The sequence below is a fragment of the Maniola jurtina genome, chromosome 17 (assembly GCF_905333055.1).
Source record: "Maniola jurtina chromosome 17, ilManJurt1.1, whole genome shotgun sequence".
NCBI classification, from domain to species: domain Eukaryota; kingdom Metazoa; phylum Arthropoda; class Insecta; order Lepidoptera; family Nymphalidae; genus Maniola; species Maniola jurtina.
Genome location: NC_060045.1, coordinates 733812 through 759683, shown reverse-complemented (window position 1 = coordinate 759683; position 25872 = coordinate 733812). Strand labels below are relative to the sequence as shown.

Genomic DNA, 25872 nt, shown 5'->3' with positions numbered 1-25872 from the left:
CCTAACTACATACATACCTAATTTGTGTAAAATATCAAAAATATTTAACAAATAAAATCCAAACCAAAGCAGCATTTCAATGCTCGATTCAAATATAATCTGTGCTTTGTACTTTTGACGAATGTCAACGTCATTGTCAACGTCACTCACGTCACTTCAACAGCCGCTGTCAGAGAATTGTCATTTTGGAAATAAATACGTCAGCCACGTTGGAAGTGCCAACTGCCAACTCGGTGTTTTTATGGTAAATAACTGAATTTTACGTCTAATTTCTTCGTTTTTCACTCAAAATCTACAATTTACTAAATTTCCAATATCTCAAAGGCTTTACTTTTAATGATAAAAGTATAAGTTTTATGTGTGACGTGTTCGAAAAGCTGTGACATAATTCTGTTTGTATACTTAGTTTTATCGGTTTTAAAGTTGTGTGATAGTTGTTTTAGTGAGATTGGTGCTTGACAATGAAGATTAAGGAGTTAAAGCGGACGGTGAACACCAGCTGGTCGCCGCCGGGGCACTACCCTTCTATGATCGTTACCGGCTCCGCGGCGCAGCAAGTGGACGCTAATTTCAGCTCTAATTCCTATTTAGAGCTCTATGCCTTAAATTTAAGTGACTCCAGCCCTGATTTAGAACTTAAATCTAGCATACAGACAAAACATAAGTAAGTACAAGTCTTTAAAATGTTAATTTTAAGTACAACTCAACTGTACAAATAAATATTACACCACACAACTAAAAAGATACAGAAAAACATTAAGTACCTATACACTGTTATTATACACCACACAACTAAAAAGATACAGAAAAACATTAAGTATAAGGTAGAAATGCAAATATGTGTGATATAATATAGATGCAAGGCATTTTAGTGCTGTAGTTTCTTTAAGTTTCTCTTAGTTCTCATAAAAGATAAACAAGATAAATCTATAATAAGTACTTCAGTTTTCCTTACATTGCTTATAAGATAAATCAGTAGCATTTCGAAGAAATGCATAAGAGGAGCACCAAAAAGTGCCAGGCAAAAGGGTTCACTTACATGTTTCTCTGAGAAGATTTCTGTGATTTATCTTTAAAGCACAGTAATGAAAACTAATGTACTTATCTCTTCTTATAGTGATCATTCTTTTACAGCACACTTGACTATTCTTATCACTGAATGAATGAATGAGATTGTTTTTAATTGCTTCATGGCCCACTTTTGTTTATCTAATTTAGAAGTAGCACAATTTGTACAGAATTGCTGCCAAAAACTGTTATGCAAGTGATGTATTATTGTTGCCATCAAATTGGCATTGAAAGCCTCTGTTGAGGGTCAACTTTTCAATAACCAAATAATCTTTGATATTTCACAGATTTTCAAAAAAATAAACTAAAAATGTCAAAATATTGAAATAAATACTGTGGTAAGTATTTAATAAGCAAACTTCTCAGATTTCAGAAGCTAGCATGGTCCGGTGCAGGCATAATAGTGGGGGGCTGCGACGGAGGCCTGCTGGAGTTCTACAGTGCAGAGAATTTGTTGAACAAGGCCAGTGAGCCCCTTGTCGGCAGCACCTCTAAACATAATGGTAACTATTCTCACAAATTAGTCAATACTAGAATTAATTTCTTAAACTAGACTCTTTCAAGTAAAAATTTTTATATAAACCTGTGAGGATGATACTTGTTGCAATTAAAATACCATAAGCTGCATTGTCGTACTAGTTTACAAATTGCAAAAAACCAAATTAAATTTGAATTTTGCGGGCAGGCCCGTCGCTTCCTCCTTAAATAGGTAGCTTAAAAAAAGGAAAGAAAATTACTTATTCCAGACTTGAAACAAACAAACATACATACAATGCTAATGTATCAAATACTATGTTCCTGTGTATCCACATGGATTTAGGATTTTTTTGGAATAAAATGCCTATCTCCATGCAATGCAATCCATCTTTGTACCAAATTTATTCAAAAAGGAGCTATGACATGGGCAGACAGCTTGGGGCAGATAAACAGGCAGATTTGCATACACATTATTAGTAGAATAGTATATTGAAACAACTTTCTTTATATTTTTGATAGGTTGTTTTAGTCATCTATTAAAATCAACAAGTTTTAAATCAAGGTACAATCCTTATTGCTATTTGCTTGTAAAGTACCTTCCTAAGAATTTTCTCACATTTAATGATTCATCATCCTTGATGAGAATCCTGTCCAGAATCCTCTTAGAATGAGATAAGTTTGGCCATAGTCTGCCATGGTGGCCAAGTGTGTAATGGCAGACTCAATGCATTGTATAGTAAGTAGGTAAATAACTAAGTACAATAATTTGATCAACTATAATATAAAAGCTTGGGCTGACTCAGTAGTGAACGATAGCAAATATTTAGTTATTCAATATCTTGAAGAAGCTTACAATGTGGTTTTAAATTATATTATTTTCTTTGTCAACATTTTTATCTGCACAGTTGCCATATTGAATGTTTTATGACTATAGACTACCTCACTACTGTTCAAAGATAAGCATTGTTAATTTGTTATCATTGCCAATGAAAAATGTATCTTATCATCAATACGCTCAGAGCAGGTTATTCAGAATTAAAAATTCTTATTAACCAAATTATTTTTAAAAGTTATTAATAAGCTCATAAGAACTTTCTCTGATAAAAATATTTATTGAACTCTTTCGCCTTGCAAGAGGTCTAAGATTTGGAAAAACCATATGATAAAAAAATCTTAAACCATAGAGAAGTTATATAGGCATCACCTAGTTATTAGGCTCTAGTAGGTGTATTAAACTATCATACTTACATACTTTATAGGGTTACATACCCAAAGGGTGCCAACGCTATTACTAAGCCTCTGCTGTCCATCTGCCTATCAGTGGGGTGTATCTCGTGAACCTTAATACATAGAATTGAACTTTTAACAGAGTGTGTATTTCTATTGCCACTATAACAAGAAATAATTAAAATTTCCAAATGGCCACCATGAAAATTTAATAAAACTAAAAAGTGATATTTTTCAACTGAAATATTTTTGTTCCTAGCTCATGCTATATCCATTTTACTTAACTATTTATTGACACTGTTAGGGAAAGTATTTATGAATAGGAGGGTATTGAAAGTAATTTAAGTATATTTCCTCTTACAGGCAACGTGTCAGCCCTTGATATCAACCCTTACCAGAAGAACCTTTTGGCCTCTGGCGCGTCAGACAGTGAGATCTTCATCTGGGACCTCAACAACACGAGCCAGCCCATGGCGCCAGGCAACAGGAGCCAGCCCTACGACCATGTGCAGGGCTTGGCCTGGAACCAACAGGTTTGAGCTCATACAGGTCTTACTGACAACCCTAGCCATAAAAATCTTCCGGCTTCATCTGGAATTTTTCTAAAACCTTACTAATACAAACCACCCCTTGTTTGACCTGGAACAGTTTGAGATCATACAAGTCGGAGTCAGTTACTCTGACTTTGTCTTCATGTAATGAGAGTGGTTAAGAATTACTCTTATTACATGAACTGTTTTTCCATTGTGCACGAAAAACTACTATCCTCCTGGATCTGCACCTATTCAGTCATCTAAACTCATGCCATAAGTCTAGTAGGTAGCCTAAAGGATTGTACATTTGTGTGAGAGAAGTGAGATCTCTCAAGTGAGACAGGTTGAAATCTGTAGAGCGCACTTAGAGGTGACTTTTCTATTATTTCAGGTACAGCACATATTGGGATCCACATTTGCCACAAGATGTTTGGTTTGGGACTTAAGGAAAAATGAACCCATTATGAAACTAAGGTGAGTAAGCTTAGATATTCTCCAGGCTTGAAGGCTGAAGTGGAAAAGGAGGGTGGAATAAGGTCAAACAGCTCTTCAGAGCAATTAAAGTTTAACTCGATGAAAATGTCGTTTGCAGTGACTCACAGTTCCGGACTCGCTGGCGCTCCTTAGCGTGGCACCCCGCGGTGGCCACTCAACTTTGTATCGCCTCCGAGGACGACCAGGCGCCCGTCATACAGTTGTGGGATTTGAGGTGAGAACATGACGTTTAGAAATAATCTACAGTGGCATCCTCTGTAATCCGGTCCCTGTCTAATACAGCATCCCCTGTAATCCTACATGTCTATTATTATTGGATTTACTAAATTTGATATAGCTACATAGTCAGGTATGATTTTTCTTCAGAGTATGTATAACATAAATAGAATCTTACTTAGATCTATAATTTGTCAGATTACAAGGTACTCTTTTGTACAAAATTCTTGATTATAGGGTGTCTTAGGCAGTACACTATAATCCGACAAATTCGATAGTTCGACAATGCGCTGTAAACATTTGTCGGATTACCGGGGGTCCACTGTATTCCTTTTATATTTAGGTGCTCAGGCTTCTTTTGTAGTTTTTTTTAATCATGGCGCGATTCAAAGTCTAGTTTTTAGTAATGCCCAATAGGAGACTGTGAGAGGCGGGCATATCTATCCCGTGATGCTGATTACGAAAATTATGAAATGTATTTCATTTTCAAATTGAAGATCGTTAACGTGTTTTTTTTTTCGATTATCAATTTCTTGCGTTATCCCCGAAGTTTTTGGAATGCTGATTACAAAAATGATCTCCATTTGGAGAACCAAGGAAGGATGCTTTATTTTTTAAGATGCATTTTCACGGCACGTTTTCGCGGTCTTGATTTCGAAAATGATGTCATTTTTTATCTGATATTTCAATTTCCCATTTACCTTTTTTTGTACTTGTGAATAAACAAACAAAATATCAAATGAATGAAATATAATAGTGTAGCGTTTTTGTAACATTTTCAGGTTAGCAGCATCTCCCTTGGTGACACTAGAAGGCCATGAAAAAGGCGCTCTCTCATTGTCGTGGAGTCGCCACGACCACGACTTGCTACTGTCCGGGGGCAAGGACGGAAGAATACTGGCATGGAACCCTAATAATACTAAACCAGTAAGTTCCTGGTTCCTACTAACTTTTTACAGAAGTTTCTATTATAGTCAATTCTACTATGACAAACTAATAAGTTTTAATGATGGGACAGCGCCATCTTGGTGTGATTTAGTAAACTATTTGTTTTTAGTTTCTTTATTTTTTCTTTGTTCTCTATTTATTAACCGACTTCCAAAAAAGGAGGAGGTTCTCAATTCGTCGGGATCTTTTTTTTTTTTTTTTTTTTTTTTTTTTTATGTATGTTCCCCGATTACTCAAAGACCCCTGGACCGATTTGAAAATTTTTTTTTGTTTGAAAGGGTATACTGTGCAGGTGGTCCCATATAAATTTGGTGAAGATCTGATGAATATCTTCGGAGATGGAGAACAGAACTCCTCAATGGATAAGAGCAAATTGCTCGCGATCACTGTAATAGCTTAGTAAACAGTAGGGGTCTAACTGGGCATAGCATATTATACAGTACAGTGGGGCCACTAAAAATTGTGAAATAAAAAATTTTCAAAAGAAAAATAAAACCGACTTCAAAAACCAAAAATACTAAAAAGTAGAAAATAATTTTTGTTTAGCTACAGATGTAATGTACCTAGGTATGAAGTCGAGCGAGCATATTATAAAACAAAATTAGAAATCCAAGAGTGAAGCTCGCCCGACTTCATACCTAGGTACATTACATCTGTAGCTAAACAAAAATTATTTTCTACTTTTTAGTATTATTGGTTTTTGAAGTCGGTTTTATTTTTCTTTTTCTATCTAATTATTTCGAAAACACAATTTTTAAATTTTTTGTGATAGAACCACAAATTTCCAGCTTTCGGATTTTCCCATTTACTTGTGCTGTAAGACATTGCTACCTGCCAAATTACATGATTCTAGGTCAATGGGAAGTACCCTATAGGTTTCTCGACAGACATAACGAACAAACAGACAGACAATGAAGTGGCTCTATAAAAGTTCCTTTTGAGGAACCCAAAAAAGATGGTTCTCAATTCTGTACGTATAACTCCTCATTCTAGGGCGGCGAGCTGGTGGTGGAAGTGAGCCGCCAGTCCGCCTGGGTGTTCGACGTGAGCTGGAGTCCGCGCGACCCAGGACTACTGTCCGCGGCCGCCTTCGACCAGTCGCTGGCTGTACACACACTCTTACACACCGGCACACAGCACAACATGGTGAGTTGTTGGAGACGTGGACGCCAGGGCGGCGAGCTGGTGGTGGAAGTGAGCCGCCAGTCCGCCTGGGTGTTCGGCGTGAGCTGGAGTCCGCGCGACCCAGGACTACTGTCCGCGGCCGCCTTCGACCAGTCGCTGGCTGTACACACACTCTTACACACCGGCACACAGCACAACATGGTGAGTTGTTGGAGACGTGGACTCCAGGGCGGCGAGCTGGTGAGTGGGGTGTTCCACGTGAACTCCTAAGCAAAACTGCGTTTAACTGCTAAAATTGAATCCAATAGAGTTCGATCATTGACTACAAACTTGAGCTAATTTCTAAACAAAACAACCTAAAACTAGTTTTTAGTCCAATTCGATCTAACAGAAAGAAAAACCCATTATCAAAAAAAAATTCCGCAAACGCGCGTATTTCCTTTAAAGCAAGAGTATAGGCATCTTCTAGGCAAGCGCACTCTAACCTAAACCTTAATCATTGCTTTTTTCAGCATGATTGTCGTCAAGCGCAAGCCTATCACACAATAAAAAAAATTACACTCACATCTTTCTTTTTGTTTCGTTGTAGAGCGCCAGCAGTCAAAGCAACATAATGGAGTCATTTGGCGGCGCGGACTCGTTCGCCGCCTTGCCTGTCGTACAGCAGAGCGCGCCCGTGCAGACGGTGGCCGCGCAGCCGACACGCGCGCCCAAGTGGCTTAAACGACCCACCGGCGCCAAGTTTGCTGTAAGTTGTTTGTTTGTTTCCTGGTTTTTAGGGTAACTCAAAAGGAAAAACGGAACCATAGGATCACTTTGTTGTCTGACTGTCTGTCTGTCTGTATATCTGTACGTCTGTCGTGCCTGTCAAGAAAACCTATAGGGTACTTCCCGTTGACCTAGAATCATGAAATTTGACAGGTAGCAATGTCTTATACCGCAAGTAAAGGGAAAAATCCGAAACCCGTGAATTTGTGGTTACATCACTGTACTGTTATTTAACTGTTATTTTGAGTATTATGGTACAGAACCCTTCGTGTGCGAGTTCGACTCGTTTTTGACCGGTTTTTTTAGCAAAAACATCTGAAAAGCCACTTTTAATCCCTGAACCAAATGATCTGAAATGCATCCTTGTTGAGGCATAGGATACTTTTTATCTCAAAAAATTTGTGTTCCTATGGGATCAAAAAAATCTAAACCGACGCAGAAGTTACAGGCATCAGCTAGTCATAAAATCAGCTATTCACTCTGGTAGTAGTAGCAGTAGTATTATATGAAATTGATATAGTAACACCACAGTTGACAACAGATGGCGCTGTATGTCGTTAAATCACGAAACTATTCCTGGTGTCACAGATGGTAAATGTAACGAGGGTTCTTAATTACTAAATCCTTTCTTAGTGAGAAAACCTAGATGTGCAAAATCTCAAGTTTTCTAATTTTTTGGATCTCATGCATACGGTTAGTACTGCAGAGTGTATATCTGAATATCATATCATCTCTTTCGTACTATAATTGTATATTGTAAATGGAAGTGTCTACTGTACATTGTACATGCTCGTCTGTCTGTTAACTTTCATGTCCCATCCGCTTTACCGATTTTGACGAAATTTGGTATAGCGATAGCTTGCATCCCGGGGAATAGGCTACTTGCCCAGAAAATCAAAGAGTTCCCACGGGAATTTTCATAAATCTAAATCCTCGCGGATGAATTCGCGGGCATCAACTAGAAACCTAATAAAAATAGTGAGCAAACGAGTAGGAGGTTCACTTGATGTTAAGTGATTACCGCAATTTGCAGCCCCAGAGGAACCGTCAATGCATTGCCGGCCTTACAGGAAGTTGTTGGCCTCTTGAATAACCCCAGATAATCTCCGGAACTAATGAAATCCGATTTTGAAAATTCTTTCAGTGATAGATAGCTATATTAGAGATAGATTGCTATAAGCTATAAATTATATCACGTGGACGAGGTGGCGAGAAAAAGCTAGTAACTAAGAATATGTTCACAGTTCGGCGGAAAACTAGTGACATTCGAGAGGTGTCCACAAGAGGAGGGGCCACAGAAAATGGTCTACATTAGTCAGGTACGTGAAACATATTTCTTTAGATATAATGTAATATACATTTTATGTAATGGTTTAGGACTTCTATAAACTTTCATACTCTATTTTTAAATTTAAATTTTTAGAAATCATTTCTATGTGAGTATGAAAATTTCAAATTTCTAATCTGAGTGGCTTAAGCTGTGTTGACATAATAGCAACTAATCTCAAAAGAAAAAAACTTCAAATTGTTATGTATTTTCTTCATTGCCAAAATGCGTTGTGGTCAAATAGGATAATAACCTAGCACTAATAATTTTGGTGTGGCTTTACAGAAGTTTAAAAAATCTATTAAAATTATTCTCCTCAAAAAAGTATACAATCGAAAATTATGTAAATGATAAAAGAGCGTAGTTTTGACTCGCTCCAGGAATGAAACTTCAATTAAGTACTAAGTACTTACAATACATGGCATAATGTATATCAAATCTTTGAAAAGCGAAACCGCCTAGTTTCTTGCTGGTTCTTCTCGGATTCCGAACAGTGGTAATGCATTATTTGACAATTCAAAAGTACTTGTAAAAGTTTAATTGAATGAAATTTTTTTTTTTTTACAATTTTGATGTACTTCACTGTAGGTAGTGAGCGAACCAGAGATAGTGGAGAAGGCATTCGAGTTGGACACCGTGATCGGACTCACGCTGAGTCAGGAGCCCGGCGCCGCCGAGAGACTGGCTGAGTGAGTTTACTATTTTGATGTACTTATGTACTGTATGTTGTATAGAAGCAGGTGTTATTTTGCGGAAGTCCATGATATACAAGGAACCATAACCTCAATTTGCTATAATTCCCTAAATCAAACAAATCTGAATGGTGCAACATGCAGCATGCGATATGCACCGCCCGCCCACTGATGAACATGCAGGAAAAGCCAGCACCAAGCAAGCAGTACGCACAACCACCACGCAGCACCACACATTCCAACACCACTCAATTTCAGTCAGAGTGGTGTTGGGATTTGTGTGGATTAGTTGTCAAATTTGTTTGATTTAGCGGATTATAGCAAACTAAGGTTATGGTTCCTTGTACTTCACTGTAGGTGAAGGTAAGTAGTAAATTTGTAGTACCAAAAGTGTATGGTAGGGTTAGTATTTATAGTGTTTTGGAGAATTTCCGTTGATCTCTAAACCCCTTATACTCGTAGATACTGCCGCGAGAAAGGCGACGCGGCGAGCGATCAGCAGGAGCGATACACGTGGTTCTTCCTCCGCGCCAACTTTATGTCCACGTTCCGGAGTGAAGTTCTCAATCTCCTTGGTGAGTGCTAGTTGGGGCTTTCGTATCCAAATATAAAACACAGCTCTATAGTTGTAACTCGGCGGTATGTCTGTCTGTCTGTCCGTCTCTCTATCTGTCAGTCTGTCGTGTCTATTTAAAAAACCTAAAGGGTCCTCCCGTTGACCTAGAATCATGAAATTTGGCAGGTAGGTAGGTCCTATAGCACAATTATAGAAAAAAATCCGAAAACCGTGAATTTGTGGTTACATCACAAATTAAAGTGTGTTCATGGACAAATATGCTAAGTGGGGTATCATATGAAAAGGCTTTACCTGTACATTCTAAAACATATTTTTATTTTTATGTATAATATGTTTTGATTTATCGTGCAAACTGTCAGAAAAAACGGAACCCTCGGTGCGCGAGTCTGACTCGCACTTGGAAGGTTTTTTGATTTGTATTAAATATTTTTTTTTGGAATTTCCTTCAAGTGTACGTAAAACGCTTTGATACAATTGTAAAATATATTCAGTGACTAGTAGTAAACTCTTCCTAAAATGCGCCATTTGTATTGAAGGTTTCAAGCAAGATGAGATCCCCTCGAAGTTCAAGAGTCAGGCTGCTGAAGCGCGCGCCCCGGACCTTGCTGGACTCAGCAGAGTAAGTATCTTTATATATATTTATGAGATAAGTATGAGTATCGAACAGGTATTCAAACATCCAGTTTTGTTTACGAGTTTATTTTGGTTAGTATCTATTAATTTATGTTCGATAACTTTGTCTAAAAAAATTCTTAACCTTATGTCTAAAACTTTCTGGGTTTGTTTAATTTTCGTGCTCTTATCTCTACGTCTAACTTTAAGATCTATAGAGCGTACTTTTTCAGACTACTTAGAATTAAAACGAGACAGATTTATGTCAAAAGTATAAATCTATCTCGTTTTAACTCTAAGGTTGAAATCTATAAAGTACACTTTGGCTTTGGTCAGACTGAAGACACTGTTAAAACGAGACAGCGTTATACCGCTGGCATAAACCTGTCTCGTTTTAACTGAAACTTAAGTCTAAGGAAAGTCAAAGTGCGCTCTATAGATTTCAACCTAAGTAATGTGAGCAAAGTTAAAGTACGCTCTTTTGAGTTTTCTTACTTAATGCGTTTCAAGTGAAACTTGGTTGGAAACGTTTTCAATATACTCCTTAGTTATCTTCAACTTATACACCAATCTTTACTCGAAATATCTATTTCTACAAATTTCTAATCATAATATTATATACTTCAAAATTTGTACTTATCTCAAGCACTAACTGAATGTCTATAAACCTTATAACTGATTGATATTTCACTAATGTTAGCCAAAAATTTTTTTGATATAGCTACCTATAACATGCCTTTAACACAAAAATGTACCCGTTTCTGCTTGAATTCACTTTATACCAACTGTCCACTGAAATGTACATATACAAGTACGCTGGAAGAGGTTTGCCATACAAAATGACAGCTATTTTTTGTGCCGATTCGAAGCGCCTCGCCGAGCGTACCGGGAAATTAAATTGACACTGACATCGATTCTGATGGTTTTCTCTAAACTAAATATAGAGTATCTGCATCTTCTTCTTTTAAATATATCTGAAAAAGGGTGGAAAATGAATTAAATTTAAAGACTCTAAATTTTAGTGCACTCTACAAATTTAAACAGTAGGCTCACGACTGGCATCTAAAGTTTCGAGGTTTGACAGTTCTAAATTAAATTACGGTTTGTCTGTCCTTTTTTATTGCATTGGTAAGAAAAAGATGTGAATACTCTAAAATTTAGTTGCACTCAGAATCACTACCATTGTGTCAAAATAGTCTTCGTACTGATACTATGTTGATAGACGCCTCATCACTAACATTTTGTTCCGAGTACGCTCTCATGACGCTCACTGCTGCTATTACGCCAAAATGGCGAAAATCATGTTGCTTCAAAAAACAGTCTGCAATCGCAAGTCCAGCGTACTTGCATTAGTGTGACTGTCCCTCTTTTTATTGATATGTGCACTAATTGCCTATAACCTTTTCGCTCACTAACTTAGGGCGAGAGCACGGAGACTGAAGCTGAGTTGTCCACCGACACCAGCACCGATCTATCGGTAAGTCACTTGCGGCCAAGCTATCTGGATCAATCTATCTGTAATCTGTCGATAACTTACTTAGCAACGTTGCTATTTTGTCAAGAAGCCTCGATAGCTCAACGGTTGAAGACCGGATTGAACTCCGAAAGGTCGGCGGTTCAAATCCTACCTGTTGCACTATTGTCGTACCCACTCCTGGCACAAGATTTACGCTTAATTGGAGGGGAAAGGAGAGTATTAGTCATGATTAGCATGGCTAATATTCTTTAAAAAAAAAAAGAATTGTATGTTCCTTTTTGCTTTGCGTTAGTGCTTAGTAATAAGCTAAGCTGATTCCTAGGACCATGGATCAAGACAATTTTTTGTATATATAGATTTCTCGTGTGCCAACTTATGGCGTCTATACTTTTGCAGAGCTTTCATTTGACGTCAGAAAAATAAATCGGCCGCTCGATTGCGGTAGAATGACAGCTCCAATATAATGATCGCAATCACCTCTGATTGCTGGTTGACGCTCGCTCATTATTGGTTACAATGTATTGTTGCAAGAAGAATACCGTTTTAGCCAATAACAACAATTGCGATTGTCATAATGACTGATGCAGGTTTTACGGAATCGAGCTACTTATCTGCTTCAACTGATTCAGGGGGTTATTTATCGATTTATTTGGTAGATGGCGGGGATGTGGGGTCTGCTGCACTATTGGTTCTTCAGTCAAGCTTTGTTTCTCGCTCTCTAGCAATGTGCAGTACTCATGTGCAGATACATCCCCACTAGAGTTTTCTTTAGCTGACACCCCTCAATTCTCCCACAGGACGCGCAAACGTTGATCGAAAGGAAGCTCGCAAGTGTGGACTTAGAACCAGCGGTGGACAACGTGGTCATTCCTAATGGAGAAGGTGAGAAGAAGCAAAGACTTTCGTCTTAGTTTAGTTCTTGCAATTCACGAGCTCGAGCCTTGAATGCATTATTGTAGAGATCACTACCTTTTCTTCGTATAATCAGCCCACAGGCTGCACGTGTTGGATGTATAATACGTACAGTACCCAGCAGGAAATATTGTCCATCGACCTTTAGAGAGAGATAGCGGTTTCGTAGCCTCTGTCGTTGAGACCGACAAAATGTCACATAGGTAAGAGTGACAGAGACAATATTCTACGACGCCCAAATCCCTTTTCAAGGTCGATGTACAATATTTCCTGCCGGCGACGTAACAAAATAATAATATAGGCATATTTGGTAGATCCAACGAGTTTGATTTGTCGCGCTCTGGTGTGCGGCAACCTGGAAGAGGCGGTGGAACTGTGCTTGGAGGCGAAGAGAATCGCGGACGCGCTTATCATTGCTTCCTTGGGTAATGTACACAATGATACTTTTAATATCTGGCAAGCTATCTGGCTACCTTCAAGTCCAGAGTGAATAGGCATCTTCTAGGCAAGCGCGTTCCATCTTAGGCTGCATCACCACTTGCCAACAGGTCTGGTTGCAGCCAAACGCTAGTGTATAAGTTATAAAAAAGTGTTTGTCGGTCTGCTTATCACGGCCCTACCGTTTAATCGATTGTGACGAAATTCGGACTGAAATAGTTTGCATCCCGACGAAGGAAGGATACTTTTTACACTGGAAAATCAAAGAGTTTATTTTTTGACTTGTCCATAATTTAGTTTAGAGATGATGCACAATCGAATTAGTGCTATTGTTCATGTTATTAACTGACTTCAAAAAAAGGAGGTTCTCAATTCGTCGAAATCTCTTTTTTTGTTTGTATAGTGTTGTTGTTTGAGCCCAAAGCGTTTTAAAATAATGCTACGAGTTAAATAGCTGCGAAACTTTCCAATTGTTGTTATTTATCAATATAGGTCAAGTCTAACAACTATTTTGTGTGTTCAGGTAGCCAAGAGCTTCTATACAAAGTCCAGAAGTACCATCTCAACAAGACCGCTTCAGACCCCGTGTCCCTGGTGTCCGGGAGTCTCCTGAGGTCCAAATGGGACACTCTCATCCAGGCTGCTTCGCCCAATAGCTGGAGAGACACCTTAGCGGCGTTGGTTACGCATTGCGAGGGAGACAGTCTTGCGCATTATTGTGGTAAGATAATTTCAGATTATTTAGAAGTTCTTCATAGACTTTCGCAAGAGTCTAAAATTTATCTTAAGTCTCGGGCAATTTTCTGAGGTCGAAATGGAACATTAATTCGCCACTGGATTCAGGAAGTGAAGGAAAACGTACTAAGCGATTTCCTTCCTCGTTTCTAATCCGAACCGCTAGGATATAGGACGCCCTTCCGGCATCAGTTTTCCCTTCCACTTTTAATATGAATTCCAAATTTCATGATTCTAGGTCAACGGGAAGTACCCTATAGGTTTTCTTAACAGACACGATGGACGGACGGACAGATAGACAGACAGACGGACAACAAAGTGATTCTATAAGGGTTCCGTTATTCCTTTGAGGTACGGAACCCTAAAAAAGAACGTGGCATGTGGAATATCCAGTGGACGTCTATCGGTTGATAATGATGATGATTATTATTGTTTGACAGAAATGCTGGGAGACAAGTTATCCCAGGAGTCGGATGAAGCGTTGCGAGACGCGGGCGCGCTGTGTTACGTGTGCGCGGCGCACGGCGACGCGTTGGCCGCGCGGGCGCTACGCGGCGCCGCGAGGGACATCTCCACGCTGGCCAAGTGTACGGAGCTGGCGTTGCTGACCAAGGCCGCCGCTGCCGCCAGGGGGCGACCCGTACAGGTGATGATTTTTAGACCTCAACTAAAAAGTGATGAAACTGCAACTCGCGTCACCTTTCTATTTCATGCCTAGATAATTTTGGCGCTTAGCCATGTAAATATTTATGTTTATTAGTTTTACTCTGTGCAACCATCCTGGGCTAAATCCGTATACTAAAAGTTGCCTGGAGATTGCTATAGCAATAAGGCCGCCTTTGCACCATCTAGTATAGTATTTCTTCTAGTTTTTCTGTATATATGTTTGTGTATGCAACAAAGTTTTCTAAGTAAAATAAAAATAAATATAAACGGAAAAATACGAATGTTACTTTCGAAAACGACCAGAGTTGCTCACTCAAATCGCACCTAAGGAAGTTTTACTTTTGAATCCAAGCTCGATGACCCAATTATTTATTCTGTTCGCAGCCCGGTGGCAAGTTGGAAACTCTTCTAAGCGAGTACGGCGCTCGGCTGGCGTCGCAAGGATGCCTGCAGAGCGCGCTGGCCGCGTTACAGGGCGCCACCACTGAGCTCAACCAGAGGCTCATGGTCGCTTTGGGCATGAGGCCGCAGAAGACTGTACAGGTATGTGACATCACCATCGCCATCATGATCAGTATGTGATCGAAACGCTTTCTTAGAAAACGCCACCATAGTCCGTCCACAGCTTTTCTCATCTAACCAATTCTTGCTACCCTCGCCATATCGTCAGCCTATCGTGCGCGGTATCCACTTTAATTTTCGGCTTCAACGGCAACGACTAAAAATAATCTTCATAATCTTCAACGGTTAAACCAACGTCTATGTAGAAAACTTTATTCCAGAAGAACAAAGGTGTTTTATTGGAAATTTTAAAACGACTTCAATTCACGTGAACAGTGTCCCGAGCAAAGGCAAAATAAAACTATAAACTAAACAGTTTCGATCTTTACATCAAATTAACTTGTTAGATCCAATCACCTTGTTAAATCCCATTAATATTTTAATCCAATTAACTCATTAAGTCCCATTAACTTGTTAAATTTATATTTTGATATGTAACGTTATAACTATCATAGACTTGCTGACCCGCATGGGCTTCAATTAAATTGAATTTCTGAAAATCCTTTCATAGCTGCACGTCAGTTATCTCTCTAGTCGTTCCTCATTACTGAGGGTCGTGACCCCTTTCCATTAATCTTATAATGGTAGGAGTTCTCTTGGGATTTAAGAGAACGAGATTTCGACTCTTAGGTTAATTGACAGTTATTATCAGACGTCAGTTATAAGTCAGCTTTATATGTCTAGAATTTAGATTTTACAAAGTTGTATATTATTGTGGTAACCATTTGGTTGCAGCAACAACCGCAACAGGCGGCGGCGCGGACGCGCACAGTGAGTTCACACTCACAGTCGCGCGGACAGTTCCCTGCGCATAACGATGTTAACGCGTATAATGCAGGTAAGACAAACACTACTAGATATTTATTGATGAATATAAAAAGCTTGAATGTTTGGCATTTTAACCTAGGTTGTCATCCGGCAGACAACACCACCCTCCAGAATCTTAAAGCTTAAGAGGGCTCTCTCCGTCACTCGTTTCCACTCGTTTCATACAATCGTAGTTCCAATTTCATTTGAATATTAAGCAACCAAAGTCCATGAAATTTTGCAGACATATACTAGAAACTAATATCTATGTCTGTGGTTTTCCAGATTTCTGTTAAAATACAAGGTTTCAAAGTTACGCGGTCTTAAAATTTTCATACAAATCTTTGAGCCCCTGTAATTTTAAAACTACATATTTTTAGAAAAATCTAAAACATCACCGACACAGATATTAGTTTCTAGAATATGTCTGCAAAATTTCATGGACTTTGGTTGCTTATTATTCAAATGAAATTGGAACTACGATTGTATGAAACGAGTGGAAACGAGTGACGGAGAGAGCCCTGTTAATAGAGACAATGTCAGGCTAGATTATAAATCAAATTACACAGAGCTTTTGAATAATCAAGAGATTTTATCCAATGTTATTATTATTTGTTGTAGCCCCGGCGCCTGAAACAGCGGGCTGGGTAGCCAGTGCCATGCCGCCTCGGCCCCCTAGCGTCTCCTCACAGCCTGGTATAAATGTTTTTATTAATATGATAATACTTTTCAATGGGACCCTATTACAACCATTGCTGTCTATCCGTCTGCCTATCTGTCAGCGGGCTGTATCTCGTGAACCATAGCATGTACAGAGTTGAAATTTTCTCAGAATGGGTGTTTATATTGCCGTTATTGTAACAAATAAGGAAATTTAAAAATGGCCGCCAAAAAATCAAAAGAGCTATTTTTTGTACGATGGCACGGAACCCTTTAAAAAAAGTTAAAAAAAAATCTTGATTATGATTATTTGAAGAGTAGCTGTAGCACTGGTGGCGGGTCACCTCATGTTAAGTGATTACCGTCGCTCATGAACATTTGGAGCACCAGAGGAACAGCCAATGCGTTGCCTACCTTTCAGGAATTTGTTGGTCTTCCCCTTGAATAACCCCATGTATCTCGTGGGGACATCGTCGAGGGGATTTTTTATTAGTTGTACGTCATATTACACGACTGAAAAACATTACTACAGAAATATAATCAATATATACCTACTTTATGTGAAAATATCTTTTTAGGTGGGAAATCCGGCCGTTCAAAATACAAAGTGGACCCCTCAGTACAATCCGCACCCCTATATAACCAATACGGTTACAACAACCCCATACAATCGCAACCTACCTTTGGCTACAACAGTCCTCTACCCGACCAATACGGCTCTGCTAGCGTGCCTAGCCACAACTTCACACCCATCAACCAACCCAATCCCATTAACCCGTTAAACCCCATTAACTCACTAAACCCAATCAACCCATTAAATCCCGCTCCCTTGAACCCGACAAATCCAATTAATCCATTAAATACGACCCCATTAAATCCAATGAACCCGTTAAACCCAGCCGTTAACGGTGGTTACTATAATAATCAACACGTGGAACCAGCGGTTGCGGCGTCGCCTCCATCGAAACCAGTTCCTCCAGGGTGGAATGATCCTCCGATGATGACTTCTAAACCTAAGGTAAGGAGTTAAAATTTTTATTAATTAACACTCAAATATTCCTAAGTATTTTCTGAATGAGATTTTTTTTTAAGTAATTTTTACTGACCCTTTATAGGGGTTACTGCTATACTGTAATTTATTGAACCAAGTCCAAGCAATTGTTTATTTTGAACTTTTGAAGTAACACATTTAAATAGAATCATTTTAAAAGATTTATATGTATAGCTACCCATATAATATAGATACAGATTTCTGTATCTGTTCTGGATATATTATGTGTATGTTTGACGCAATGTTGTGGTCCAGCAATTCAGCCACGAAGACATGTCGGCCCTCCACGCGGGCACCCGACAGTGGAGCCACATTATTGAGCATAGACTACATTCCGAGGTTCGGCTTGCGTTGCGAGTAGCATGCTTCCCTCATGAGTTAATTTTTTTTAATACCTATCAAAAACTGCGCAGTCGACAGGATTTGAATCCGCATCTGTTTGATAGTCGTTCATTAGACATTAAGCAGGCTACTCACGCACCTGCTGCAGGGGCAATCTTGGGATTTGACCCTAAATTGCCTTCTTGTTATGTGTATAGGTAAGCAGGGTCAGTTTTTAACCCCCGACCCAAAAAGAGGGGTGTTATAAGTTTGACGTGTGTATCTGTGTATCCGTCTATGGCATCGTAGCTCCTAAACTAATGAACCGATTTTATTTTTTATTTTTTTGTTTGAAAGGTGGCTTGATCGAGAGTGTTCTTAGCTATAATCCAAGATAATCGGTTCAGCCGTTTGAAAGTTATCAGCTCTTTTCTAGTTACTGTAAACTTCACTTGTCGGGGGTGTTATATATTTTTAATTTACACTTGTCTAGATTGTCCCTGTGGCATGGTGGTAAGAACACAAAACCTTTCTTGCTCCCTAGGTAGTCTCTAGCGCCTTGGGACATGGTCTTGTGTGTAGCGAGATTGGGGCAATTTCTCCTTCTTTTCTTTTTCCTTTGGGGTTCCGATAGTACGGTGGACAAACAAATTCCTGAAAGGCCGGCAATGCATTGGCGGTTCCTCTGATACTGCAAATGTTCATTGGCAGTGATAATCACTTAACATCAGGTGATGCTCGTTTGCTCGCTATTTTTATTTTAAAAAACTGGTACAACAAACACGTGTGTTCAGAATAAGGGCGGTGAATAAATCGGTAGTTTACTCTCACACTGACCAGCAAATGTTGAGAAAAATTGGAAATTGCCCCTTTTGATGGGCGACTTAGGTTGCTCCTGCGGCAGGTGTGTGAGTAACCTGCATTTTGATGGAGATTGTCTATCAGTCACAGCTGTGATGGCAGAACTGACTATATTTATTTACTGTTTTTTGTGTTTCTTTGTTTTGATTTGATTTCTTGTTTGATAATTTTCATTTCATCCAAAACTCATCGTATAAACCACGCAACAAGAGCTCGCTTTTCCGTCAATGCTGAAACTTTTGATAAATAATATATCTTTGGCAGTTTAAGCGACTGTTAGTGACATCTAGAAAATCCCGTAGTTTCCGCAAATTTTGATGTTATCGAACCTCTGGTCTATAACATCATAATTAGTGAAAACGACGGGATTTAAAAAATCCTTCAAGTGTAGGTAATTTTTTTAGTGAAATTTGATAGTTTGTTTTGTTTTCGACATTGTTTTTGTTGTTTTTTAAACAAAAACTGCTACATTTACATATGCTACTGAACTCGCCAAAATACCCAGTGTAAGGTCGCATTAGCGATTTTGTATTAAAACAAAAGTCTAGTATGACTATTAATGTAATTTGGGTATGGTTTTTGTAATGCATCATCTGCATGTTGTTTTACTTCATCAGAGAAAAGTGGCTAATTCTATTGTATTATATTCTATACTTAATTATTTTCCAATGTCTCATATCTTTATGTATATAAAAGGATAAACTGACTGACTGATATATGAACATCCAGCTCAATCCGCAGTTTATATGTAGACCCTCATTAAGGTTTTCAGAAATCCATTTACCACCACATAGTGATGAATGTTTTGTTTCCAGCCAAAGCAAGAAACCCCCCAGCCTCAAGCGCCAATAACTCACCCACTGTTTGGAGTGGAACCACCACAGCACATAGCGTTGGCGCCAACCTCCCAATACGACCAAACGTTTGGCCAACAACCATACCAGGGGCAAGGGGGACAATATCCAAACCAACAGGTAAAGTTTATGTCAAAATAAAATGTCAAAAGTTTACTAGACGAGGCCTGCGACTTCGTTAGCCTTTTTTAAAAATCCCGCGGAAATTCTTTGATTTTCTCCTATCAAAGTAGCCTATGTGCTAATTCAAGGTAGCCGCTATCTCCATTCCAAATTTCAGATAAATCGGTTCAGTGATTGTGGCGTGAAGGAATGACAAACATCCCAATCTTAATAACATTTAAATAGCCTAATAGCTCAACGGATAAAGAAGCGGACTGAGAGCCGAAAGGTCGGCGGTTCAAACCCCAACCGTTGCACTATTGTAACCGTTGTACCTACTCTAAGCACAAGCTTTACGCTTATGTTTTTTTTTTACTCATCAGCGAGAATGGATTTTATACGTCATGTACATGAACGTAACATATCTATTCATACAGTTCCCTGGACAACAGGCGCAGTTCCCTGGACAACAAGCGCAGTTCCCTGGACAACAAGCGCAGATCCCTGGACAGCAAGCGCAGTTCCCTGGTCAACAGGCGCAGTTCCCTAGTCAGCAGGGTTTCCCCGGACAGAACCAGTTCCCGGGCCAACAGTACGAGCAGCAATATCAGCAGTATCCTCAGGGTATGCAACCCGGGTACCCACAACAGGTTTGTAGAAAATATAGTATTGTATGGAAAAACATTTACTTAAATATGACCAACTTCTGCTGTCCCGATTTTTTTCTATCGATACAATAAAATCATCTTTACATGAATCGATGGGTGTTAAAAAAAATTTTAGTCAATTTCGTTGATTTTTATGGGCAACTCACGCTTGACCAAATAATTGACTGTGCCAAAATGTTGTTTATAAAAAAAGAGCTGAAGTTTCATAAGACAGTTTCCTTGTATGGTTTTGGATTTCCCCATACTGTCTCAGTTAAAATAACACTACAGGTTTAGGTACCCACACTCGGAAGCCAGGCTCCGGGATACTTCCATCCGTTGTAACCCTTGTCATTCAAATTCAAAATAATTTTATTCAATTAGACTTTTACAAGTACTTTTGAATCGTCAAAAGCATCTACCACTGGTTCGGAATGCCTTTCCTACCGAGAAGAACCAGCAAGAAACTCGGCGGTTGCTCTTTTCAAAGATTTGATACACAATATTATGCCATGTGTAAAAGTATTTGGAGTCCCGCGCATTGCTGGAGCGAGCTGCAGGTCAAATCCACGCTCTTTTATCATTTACATAATCTTCGATACTATAATATGCTTTTCTCAGAGGAAGGCCGTACTACGCCCGTGGGATGATAATTGTATGTTGTCCCAGGTGGAAAGCCCCGCGCCGGTGGAGGCGGCGCCGGTACAGAAGGGCCCCATACCAGAGGAGCACGCGGTCCTGCAGAGCGCGCTGGACTCGCTGAGGCACGCGTGCTCCGAGCGAGCTGCTAACCCGGTAACTATATGCTACTAGACTAGTATCGCTGTATTTTAAGTCTGAGAATAGTCTTTCAGTCACTTTGACTTAAAACACAATGAAAACGAGAGATTTAAAGTTGATAGAATCGAACTTTGGAGTAAATTGGACCTGTAGGCTATTGGTTTAAGGTGCATGAGACGGGTCTGCCTGCGAAATTAGAATTTAATTTGGTTTTTCGCAATTTGTAAACTAATACGACAAATTAGGCTTTAGGCTTAAATTTGAATTTCGCGGGCAGACCCGTGTAGTGCACCTTAAAGTCAAAATCTAAGACTTTAATTTTGTAACATTTCCGCTTGGAGCGCTAGTTTTGTAACATTTAGTTCTAAGTATTTCAACGATCGAATTCTGCCGACGCTGATGACATTTCAAATTTTATGTAAAAACAAAATAGGTTACATAAGTCAGGATTTCCTAACTTAGCCTTAATCATGGATATATGAAATTACCTTAATAATTAACTTCATTTTCCAGCAAATGAAGAGAAAATTAGAAGATGTACAGAGGAGACTAGAAACGCTCTATGATATGCTGCGAGAAAATAGGGTACGTTGTTGTTTTATTACTAGTGGCGTGGGAACTTTCTGAATTTTCGGGAAAAATAGCCTATGACCCCGGGCTGCAATCTATCTTTGTAGCTTTTGTCAGAATTGGTTAATGGGATGGGTCCTAAAATATTACAGTAAAATTGTTTTTCTGTCGCTTGGTATATTTTAATGTTGTAGTACTTTTATATTCATGAACTTAAAAATTTCTCCTCTTTCATTTGGCATCCCACTCGATATAATAACAAAAAAATTTTTGGAGAACCCCACTTTTTTGAAGTATCATCCATTAAGTAAATTTTTGTCGTTTAAAATATATAGCCTGTGTCACCCGGGCCCTTACAACGAACCAATTGATACCTCATTCATCAAAATCAGCCCAGTAGTTTAGGTGCTACTGTGAAACACAGAATCTGGATACAAACATACATACATACATAGACTGCTATAACCCTCCCGTACGGCTTTGTCGTAATCATAATCATAATCACAATCATTTAGTTGCTCAAATGTAGCATAGGTTTTGCAATTTATTTTAGTGTCACTACACTTGCCATGTAATGGCGCGCAAATATTTTACATAAGGAATGTAAACTACAAAATTTACTAAATTGTTTAAATGTACATTGAATATGCTCAAAATACCTACTTTTGGGTAAGGTCTGACGAAATCACAAACACAATCTTTATGATAAATTATTATACTTTTATTTCATATTTAAATTTATTAACTTTTACATTTGTGTCAAATAAATGTTGTTCCTCTTACGTTAGTATATTTTCGAATGTCGTCGTTTTAAAACCACTCTTACAGGTAACCTCTCCACGTTTATTAGCCACTCCCCTTTTTATCTTATCGTTATCGGCCAATCCAAATTGTACAATGAATAAACTTAGTGACTAATATACAAATCATCAAGCTCGTTTAACAAATCATCTAAGTAATAAAGATGTTTTCATCTTATATATTGATTACAAATATTATCCTTTATTATGCTACAATTCATCAACTAAAAACTATAAGAATTTTATATACAGTACGTTTATCGATCAGATGTTGAACAACTTCAGCCAATCAATGACGCCTTCTAATATGATGTTATGATTTGTTATGATTTGAGTGGCGCCAACTATTTAATCAGTAACTTCTACACGTTTATAGATAATTAATATGGGCCAAGCTTACACTACACATACACGTAGTCGGGTAAAAATGGTACCTAGTATTGTGCGTCAAATGTAAACACTAATGTAACTGAATTGTCTATAATAACAATTTCAGCTATCGGAATCAGCGCTGTCCTCACTGCACTCGTGCGTGCAGCTGGTGCAAGCGGGCGACCACCACAACGCACTCAGTGCGGTCACGGCATTAGCCACCGGGCCGGACTTCGCGGCCGTCGCGGCCTTCCTGCCCGGCCTCAAGATGCTGTTCCTCCTCGCGCAGCAGCTGCAGGTCTGCGCGCGGTGAACAACATCACTTATTCACTATTTAAAAAAAAAAAAACAAGATGATCGGTTCGTTTGTACAGAGACACAGAGTGTAACCAGAACGCTAGCAAAAACGAAGACAAGTGATAATACTGATGATCACTGATAATATACCACCACAAAAGCGCTAAAAAACCTGTATTTTTTAAAAGTTGACATTATTTTGCAAATAAAACATCTGACTGACGCTAGAGGTCAACGAACGTTCCATAAATAGGCCACTCTAAGTCAATGCCGCGTCGTAAGTGGGGCATTGACCCGAGTTTTGCGCTCCGTACAATGCGGATTGAAAAATACTAAATCAGTAAAACTACAAGATAAGGCAAATGGTTATAATGACGTTGGATTGTGTTAAGGTAGTATAATAATAACGCTAAGTTTCTGCTAGTGTTCTGGTTACAGCCTGTATATCTGTGTATACCGGTTCCTGCGAAGTTTCTAGACCAATTTGCAATTTCATTTTATCAATTTTTAACCAGTATGTTTGCGAGATGGTCCCATAATATAATTTTACTACTTAAGTTACTGTCTACCTAAGTTATGCAGATTCAAGAAACTGGCGACGTGAATTAATATTGAAATTGGTACCTTCAATGACTGATTGAACTTCAAGCCAGTATAAAAAGTTAAAAATAATGATTCTCTTTATTTTAAGATGACTTATTGACATAAAAAGTTCAATAAATCATCCACTATTTCAAAATCAGAACTCTTTTTACCTGTAAAAGCAGCTGTAGCTAATTCACTCCAATTGAATATTAAATTTTTGCACGTAACATTACTCATTTATTAATGTTGTAAAGTCTTTGAAGTTTGAAAGAATATTAGCTATGTCAAACATTGCTAATATTTCCTCAACTGTACCCCTTTTATTAGTCGCTTTGGAAAAATTCTTTTGCGCAGAAAAACGCAGTCTACCGGCCGACCAAAACCGAATGTACACAATGAAATACAGACCTTATTGCTTGACGTTAAGACTTTAAATACAAGAACGATTCGTGTTACCTCCGTTCATGATTCGCGCGTACGAAACATGGCGCGTAGGTAATTAGGTATCAACCAATAACGGACGGATGCGTGCTATGATTGGCCGAGATATTTTCGCGCCATTCAAAAATAAGGTTTCTGCGCAGGTACATTATACTTATATATGAGTATTAGTACTGTTATAATCTACTGCTATATTAAAACGTCATATTAATCAACTTTAAGCGGCAACTGTTTTGTACCTGTGTATAAAATGTAGACAATTATCATCTTCCATGAACCTCATGTATATTATATCAATTAATATAGTATGAATGTATGATAATATTATTAATCAATATTAATAATCTGATTTAGCTTTTTTAAAGTTATTAATAATTGATTGATTTCTTAACATAAAAGTACATACATAATTAAAAATGCAATGATAATATAGACATTATTTATCTTTTATTGAATGCCTATTAATAAATAATCTATTATTATTATTATATTAATAAATAATCTGCTTAAAAAGACTATTATTAATAAATTTTGTTTAATTTCTTTGTTGTTTAAAAAATAGGCTAGATTTATTTCTCGCTCAGCCTTAAATTATTATTACAGATAATATAAGTTTTACTAAACAAAAAAAACTAAAGACTATAATATATAGTGCTATCCCTTTCAAAATATTGTTTGAAGAAAGAGATGGTACGATTCTTAGTAAAGTTTTGTACACAACCGAAATTTATAAAAAAAATCAACTTTGTCGAAAAAAAATTGATTTTTTAAAATTTTAAACAACAACTAATTTTGTTGCAATAAGAGTGCCTTTAGGAAGTATCTATTAACAAATAAACATTTAATTTCTTTTTAAAATTATGTGCGCAATGAAATTTTAGTGTTATGTCTAAAGACGATTCTGAATTGATTTTTGCGATATGTATGCTTATTTTCTTGATGATTAATTTATAGTGTATACGCGTATGTTTGAAATAACTATGATAATGATGGCTAATATAATATTTAAGTTACTTAATATATTGTAATAAAGAATTATTATGAAATATATTTTTAAAAACTAAACGTGCAGTTTTTGTTATACACCTTGCCTCTGAACAAAGATAGGTAGAAAGATATATAGATTGATATATACTTTATTGCACACAAGGTTAGAGAAATATGTGCATTATAAATAACTTGAAACTACGTATGCAAAGGTGACCTTATTGCTACAGACCAATCTCTACCAGGTAACCTTTCGTGAGAGAAGTGGAAAAAGTGTGAACAAAGCTGCGTGTAAAAACCAAAGAAATATGAAAAATAATTAACATGAAACATGAGTGGAATAAAAAAGAAATCTCATAGGTATTTAAATATAACGCGTCCTAACTAAGAAGGTGAAATCGTGTCCTCCATATTGTGACGTCCTAGTTATATTGTTTCCTATATTCTAATATATTTTCAATGGATTTTGTTCTACAAAATTAATAATATTTTGAATCAAAATATATTTCTAGCTAGAGGTCACAATATGGTGACAATCTTTTATGGTGGTGTCACTTTCTTAGTTTGGACGAGTTATATAAGTTAAGACATGTCAAGTATTGCAGTCTTCTCAGTTGAAACGCTTAGTTACTCTGTCGAATCAATAAAACTCGGCGGGCATTATGAGACCATTATTCCTCCATCGTATATACTGTACAGTAATAGCACACTTTGTACACTAGTGCATTAAAAACAGCGAACCTGTAACTGCAATTATCAGAATGGTTGCAGCAATCATTGCTCGAATAGCGAAATGCAAGCAGGAGGGTAGTTTGAGAGGGGTATTTATATAAAACGATGCGATGGTTGCGATACGATATCGTATCTATATTTTTAGATATTG

General features: G+C 38.0%; 1 protein-coding gene and 1 long non-coding RNA gene across 6 annotated transcripts; one reads left to right on the top strand and one right to left on the bottom strand.

The window, feature by feature from the left end:
* The first annotated feature begins 163 nt into the window (after positions 1-163).
* On the top strand, positions 164-23129 carry LOC123873588 (protein transport protein Sec31A). 5 transcript variants are annotated; one of them, XM_045918470.1, is made up of 27 exons: positions 164-244; positions 435-664; positions 1435-1571; positions 3136-3305; positions 3697-3779; positions 3898-4014; positions 4799-4943; positions 5958-6110; positions 6679-6837; positions 8102-8176; positions 8773-8873; positions 9339-9451; positions 9990-10072; positions 11486-11542; positions 12340-12424; positions 12769-12879; positions 13416-13613; positions 14068-14273; positions 14678-14836; positions 15590-15692; positions 16283-16357; positions 16900-17339; positions 19370-19528; positions 20032-20160; positions 20827-20952; positions 21451-21522; positions 22804-23129. In XM_045918470.1, exons 2-27 carry the CDS (start codon positions 462-464, stop codon positions 22990-22992), a joined length of 3648 nt encoding a protein of 1215 aa, XP_045774426.1. In that variant the 5' UTR covers positions 164-244; positions 435-461; the 3' UTR covers positions 22993-23129. The 5 variants fall into 5 exon arrangements, with proteins under 5 accessions (XP_045774426.1, XP_045774424.1, XP_045774423.1 ...); XM_045918468.1 differs by having other exon boundaries at positions 19969-20160; XM_045918467.1 differs by having other exon boundaries at positions 19963-20160.
* On the bottom strand, positions 10647-25061 carry LOC123873590. Its single transcript, XR_006797714.1, has 3 exons — positions 24834-25061; positions 24438-24446; positions 10647-10657 (listed from the first exon to the last, which is right to left on the bottom strand). It is a non-coding gene; the product is annotated as an uncharacterized LOC123873590 (long non-coding RNA).
* Positions 25062-25872: the final 811 nt, after the last annotated feature.